The 6,620-nt window shown below is 35.2% G+C and overlaps 1 protein-coding gene across 1 annotated transcript; it reads right to left on the bottom strand.

Annotated features, from left to right (window-relative positions):
* Positions 1 to 5,439: 5,439 nt before the first annotated feature.
* Positions 5,440 to 6,210, bottom strand: LOC142181956 (uncharacterized). Its single transcript, XM_075255672.1, has one exon. The coding sequence runs from the start codon at positions 6,208 to 6,210 to the stop codon at positions 5,440 to 5,442; it is 771 nt and encodes a 256-aa protein (XP_075111773.1).
* Positions 6,211 to 6,620: the final 410 nt, after the last annotated feature.

Genomic DNA, 6,620 nt, shown 5'->3' with positions numbered 1-6,620 from the left:
GGGTATACGGATTCCAATCGGAGCTTGCCGCTCGTCGTAATGTAGTTGTGACTTGTTGTTGTTATATGGTGTCTTGATATTAATAAATATGTATTGATGGATTGCTCTGGTAATTGTTGTTGGTATATGGTATTGGAGGAGGCCCTTGTTACAAGGAAGATGCTGCCCAAATTTACGTAAACGAGCTACTAGCTTAAGTTATAGACTTAGCCTTTGCTCAGCACTGATTTTGAATCTCCTTATACTATGATAGATTGAGTTGACTTGTTTGAAGAGTTGCTTGGAAAGGATTAGGGACTCAACGGGTTTAAGGTATGTTAAGGCACTTTCTTCTTTCTTTTGGCATGATCTAAAGTGAAATGAATACGCTACTTCATAACGGATCTACTTCTAGCAACTAAGGTTGTCCATGTTGTTCTTTCCTTATAAAATTATTCTAAGCAAGTGTGTATGATCCTTGAATCCTACTAAGGTTCATATTGAGGGTATGGATGTCCATAGTGCTCTTAAGTCACTCCAAAAGGTTTACAAGGTGATTCCATGAGTTGAGAATGCATTACATATATGTATCTATTTTACTCTACCGAGCCGCGCTATAGTCGGCCGGGTACGGCACCTATTGTGTAACCACTGATCAGTTGGTTTACAGAACTCCACGTGGCCGGGTATGATTCTACCGAACCTTATGATGGTCGGGTACGCTTTTACCGAGTCCTCTTTGAGGCCGGGTATGATATGATGATGATGATGCCCACAGAGGCAAATGTTTTAAAAGGTTTATGTATATATATGTATTATGCATTTCATATCAGTAACCCCCAGAGGCACTCTGATGTTACAGGTTGTATCTCCTCTATCTCTCTCTTTACATTACCGTTCTTGTTTATGCTTTCCTGCCTAACATACTCGATACTTTATTCGTACTGACGTCCCTTTTGCTTGGGGACGATGCATTTCGTGCCCGCAAGTCTCGATTAATAGGTTGATAGTCCTCCAATAGGCTATCAGCTTAGTGAAGGTGTTGGTACACTCCACTTGCTCCGGAGTTGCCTATTTGGTCAGTATGCTTTGGATATGTATTGATTGGTATGGCGGGGCCCTGTCCCGACCTTTATGATTTTATGTACTCTTACGGGCTTGTAGACAGATGTCAGGTGTATGGATACTTGTATGGCCTTGTCGGCCTATATTTCTAGTTTGCTAATGGTCATGTCGGCCTTATAGGCCCATATGTCACATATATTAGTTTGTATATCATGTTGGGTCTTCATATGTTGAGTATTCCCTTATGTTTTATTCTTGTTATCTCATGACGGGTTTTCTGGCTCATTTACTCATGATAACATGATAAGAAAGATATGTTACGTTGGTACTCGGTTGAGTAAAGCATCGGGTGCCCATCGCGGCCCTTCGGTTTGGGTCGTGACATTAAGCTTCCTAAAAATCTTTGGAGCTGAGTTTTAACAGTAATAATATATGGGAATTTGGATGCAAATTCAATACTTCTATTAATAGGGATAATCCTACCCTTTTCAATGTTATGACCCAAAAATCTAACAGAAGTTTGGAAAATCATCATTTTCGGTTTTGATATAACTAAACCATTTTGTATAATAATCTTTTTAAATAAATCAAGATGTTTGAAATGAGATTCTATATTTTTTGAAAATACTAGAATATCATCAATATAAACAATTATGAAATCCGTATAAGGAAGAAAAATATCATTCATAATTTTTTGAAATTCTGAAGGTGCATTTTTCAAACCAAAGGGCATAACATTCCATTCATACTGACCCATTGGTACATTAAAAGCAGTTTTGTATCTATCTGATTCAGATACCTGGATTTGCCAATAACCTGATTTTAAATCAAATTTTGAAAATATAATGGCATCATGAAGTCTATCCAGTAAATCCTTTTTATTAGGGATAGGGTATCTGATCCATTTTAACACCTTATTAAGGGGTTTACAATTTATGACTAATCTAGGAACTCCTCGTTCCTGTTCCGCATGCTTATTAACATAAAAAACAGTACAAGACCATTTGGACTTTGAGGGTCTAATTAAACCCTTCTGCTTTAAGGAATCAATTTCCTTCTTGCATAACTCCAAATAGTCGGAGTTCATTTGACAAGGTCGGGCCTTGGTAGGGATATTATCCTCAGAAAAGTCTTCTTCATAAGGAAGACTTATAATATGCTTCTTTCTACTCCAAAACTGATTCGGATGATCACCACATATAGAAGTAGCAAATTGATTTTTGAGAAAATTAATCTTTTCTACTAGTTTGGAATTTTTTAAATCCTGTTCTATAGTAATGGAACAAATCTCATTTTTCAAAAATTCAATCTGATTGATTTTTGAAGAAATATTATTAGAAATTACTTCGTTTAAAAATCTTTGGACTGGCTCGGTTATAAACTCAAAAGTGACACTCTTACCATTATAAGTACTAGTAAAACTCTTTGTGTCCCAATATAAAAAAGGCATCAATTTTATAAAAAATGGGACTCCAAGTATCACTTCCTGGTGGATGTCTTTTACTAAAACAAAACTTTCAGGAATGCATGTATCCTGCTGACAAATATAAGCTTTAGGTAATTTATACGAAATACCCATTATTCCACCGCTAGCATTGTTTAAACGGTGAGTGGTTTTATGAAAATATCTGGAGGGTATAACTCCTTCTTTTACACAATTTAGATCTGCTCCACTATCAAATAGAGCGACAAACTCTTTTTTGAAATTGTAATCAATTAAAAGAGTTATTTTTATTAAAAAAATTTGATTGATAAAATATTGTAATTTTTTTAAAAATTCATTTTTAGGACAATCCATTACTGCCAATAAAGTACTAGCAGTCTTTTCTTCTGAAGGACTAGGAATATTATCTATCTCGGTAATCTTAACACCGAGATCTGTATTAATCCCCTCAGAATTTTCTAATTTGAAAATTCTTTCATCTAAAGCTATATTTGAAGCTTTTAATTTCGAGATTTCTTTCTTGAGATAACTTATCTCAGTACCTAAATCTTGGACTGTAGCAAGCCTTTCAGGCTGGGTCTTATTTTTCACCATCTTTCTGATTTCAGACATGGTGTAAGGTCCTTTCTGAGATGGAATTTCTTCCACCTCTGTTCCTACCTCTGGATTTGTAGGAATTTTATCTATTAGCTGGGACCTTAATTCAGGGTCTTTAATAACCCTTAGCTGTCACAAAACATTAATCTTTAAATCCCTAAATTGAGAGTATATATTAAAAAGTTCATCGTTGATATTACAACAATGATTTGAGCATTGTCCCTTATTACAGGACTCTTGCTCTTCTTCAGAAGATGAAGTATAACTTTCTTCATGAAGGACCCTTAGGTCTTCACTTGTTGATGAAGTTCCTTCATCAGTATCAGATATTTCTGGAGAAGAATTCAGAAGAATCTTACATAAAGAACCTTTGATATGATCATCTAAATCTAGTTCTTTGATCCTATCTTTGATCTTGCAATCTTTTGCATAGTGACCTACTCTACCGCATTTGTAACAGGTCTAAGGGTTCTTTGATTTAACAAAAGCCTTTCTGGCTTTATGAAAAGCCTTTCTTTTTTGGGTCTTTTCGCGCCGTTTATCCGGCGAACCCCTTTTCCTTTTGAAATCCTTTTTATGGGATTTCTTTCTTCTGGATGGTATATCGATGGCTAATTGTTCATAGAATTCACCTAATTGTTGTCTCTCAGTGAGACGATGTTTCTTGATTTGTTGGTTTAGCTTGATCTCATTACATAAAGCTAAACCTTCCTGAGTGCATACACTAAAAGGTTTACCGTATGAGTAATTATTATAATCAATACTCATTCTTGTGCCTCTAAGGACCTTTCGAATCCTTTCAGCAAATAAAGGAGGGAGTCCATCTATGAATTTAGACTTCCAATAAGTACTATTACTCTCTGGTAATTCCATCACTCTGGACAAGAAAACATCTTTATATCATCTAAAAGATGTGAGGGTTTTACACCTCAAATTCTGGAGCATTGTTCTAATGGTCTCACTATTATCAGACCATCTTCCAGAAAAGTGCTCAATGATATTCATGACTAAAGAATAGAGTGAGTTTTGAACAATCTTATCATCTTTAGTCTTTGTAGCATGCATTATTTGAAATCGCTGGTCTTGGGTGAGATAATTATCCCGCCAGCCTTTCAGTTGACCAGTAAATCCGGCAATAATTATTTCTGCAATTGCCCTATCTGTATTCTTATTAACTTTATAGATAGTACTGTACATAAGCATTCTATGTATTGTCCTATAGATTTGTCTTTCAGCAAGACCATCTATATTTCATTCATAAATATCAGACTCACTATAACCCTGGTGGTAATGATCGTTGTCCTGTTCTTCTATCAAGAAATCTTGAGGGTAGGTCTTGGGTAGTAAAACAATCTTTGGTATGGTTTTCGAGCATATTTCTCAGAGATTTTATTAATCTCATCATCTACTTTTGTACTGCTAGTAGATGCATGCTCTAAACTTAGAGGACTAGCTCTAAATTCTCCAAATTTCTTATTAAGAAGTTCCTCAATATCATCAAGACTTTTTAATTTAAAGTCTCTTACCTCAGGAGGTGGTTGGATACTAGTAGTAGCGATTTGCTCTTTACCTTTAGTATCCTTCTGTTGGATTTTTTGGACTTCAGCTATAAGCTTGTCCAATTTCTCATGAACCTTAATAACCTGTTCACCCAGAATACTCACATACATATTAGTATAATTATTTTGGGTAAGCATGGTATTCAAATTCTTAGCAGTTATGGTAGCAACATCATTTTCAAATATTTTTGAAAAAGCAGTGCAGTAAATGATTATATCTTTTTTCCCTATATAAAAAGATTGTTGGGGTGGGAAAATAGAATTAACAATATTACCATTTGTGAGCGTATAATCTCTTTCCAACACAGAAACATAGTTATAAACATGTTTAGACATAAACCAAGGAACAAAAGCAATAATCTTATTATTCTTGCTAATGTCTGTATAAAAGTCATGTCTAAAATATTGTACTAATTCAGGGGACATATTTTCATGAAACCATTTTCTGAAAACTACCCATCTAGGTTTTAGAAAATTCTTCTAAAATTATTTTTCTTGCCGGTGAACCCAGACTAAAATCTATTTGGTTTTCAGTCGTTTTTAAAACCATTTGGAAAAATCCATTTCGGATGCTGTAGGTTCAAGGTCTGAATTATTATTGACCTTATCATTACCAATGCTGACTTCATTGATTCTATTATTTTCTCTAATTTGTGATGTGGATGCTCTCGAAGGAAATTCTACCACATAATCAATTGGAGAAATATAAGAAGAATTAGATCTAGTTAATCTAGATGATAAACTGATATTATCAGTTTGATCGGGTTCATTGAACCTGATTTTGATAGTGTCATCTCAGGTTTGTTCTATTTCTGTAATCTCAGTATTACCAGTGTTTCGAGGGGCAACAGCCTCTTCTATGACCCATTCTTTTGGGAAATCAATTTCATCCCATTTAATAGGTCTTCTAGTAGTTACTTTGGATTTAACAAAGTAGGTTTCTATAAGAATAGTTTCATTCTTCATATCCATTATCTTACACATAGGATTCAAAGTGTATAATGGTTTGAAATGAATCCTATAACAAATGCATATAACTTCTGTACCAGGCAAATAGTCATAACCATGTAATTTGATGCTAAGTATTAAAGGATTCAAAGAATTTTCATCATTAAGGGAAATTTGTAAATTAGGATAGGCATTAAAATAAACAGGGCCATAGGCCAAACTGGTTTGCACAGTCCCTATAAGAGACTTTTTCCAGTTTTGGTTTCTGCCATCTCTGAGTGCTGCTATAAAGCTTTCAGGTAAGCCTCTTAGAGTGAGTGGCTTGAAGGCAACTTGTATTAAGCCTATATGCAAAAATCTATGTGAATCCCTATAAGGGGCTAGGTCATTTTCAGATAATAATCTGAATGTAGCATGGTCACTATCTACCGTGAGTGTTTCTTCAGTAGTTTTAACTACTTGTTTTAAACCTATTCGTTCAAAAGTACCTAATTGGTATATAACCTTAGGCTTAACCATTGGAATAGTCCACTTATTAAGTAGGTCTAATTGTTGGGGAAGCCCATATTCTTCCTTTCTACTGTTTTTAACAGTATTCTTTTTCCTAATGATATTCATTAAGAAATTAAGTGTTAGACTTAGACTCTAGGTTTTCTACAAAACATGGCTCTGATACCAAGGGGAGAACCGGATCGCTTCCAAATAGGGCTAAGGAATTGAATTACAAGGACACCAGTCCTGGCCTAGCCACTAATCTCTAGGGAAACCTTAAACCACGATGCTCTTCACAACCCTTCAACGGCCACCTGCCTAAACGTGTTAACGAGCACCACCGGTTAGCTTGGGACTAACCAAGGTTTACTGTTGAGACTAGTAACTGCCTAGTCTATATAGTCCTTAATCCAAAACCCCATTGGGTTTGATACAGTAGACTCTTAACTACCATAAACATGAATAGCAGATAACCATTGAGAACCAAGTCTAACACTTACCTGTTTAGAAGGACCCCATTTGGAATCAGAGCCGTG

The sequence above is a fragment of the Nicotiana tabacum genome, chromosome 6 (genome assembly GCF_000715075.1).
Source record: "Nicotiana tabacum cultivar K326 chromosome 6, ASM71507v2, whole genome shotgun sequence".
In the NCBI taxonomy this organism is placed as follows: domain Eukaryota; kingdom Viridiplantae; phylum Streptophyta; class Magnoliopsida; order Solanales; family Solanaceae; genus Nicotiana; species Nicotiana tabacum.
Note: the sequence above shows the minus strand (reverse complement) of the source record. Positions and strands in the feature narration are given on the sequence as shown.

Excerpts from the sequence above, each read along its gene's own strand:
- LOC142181956 (XM_075255672.1), bottom strand. The coding sequence starts at position 6,210 with ATGAATATCATTAGGAAAAAGAATACTGTTAAAAACAGTAGAAAGGAA.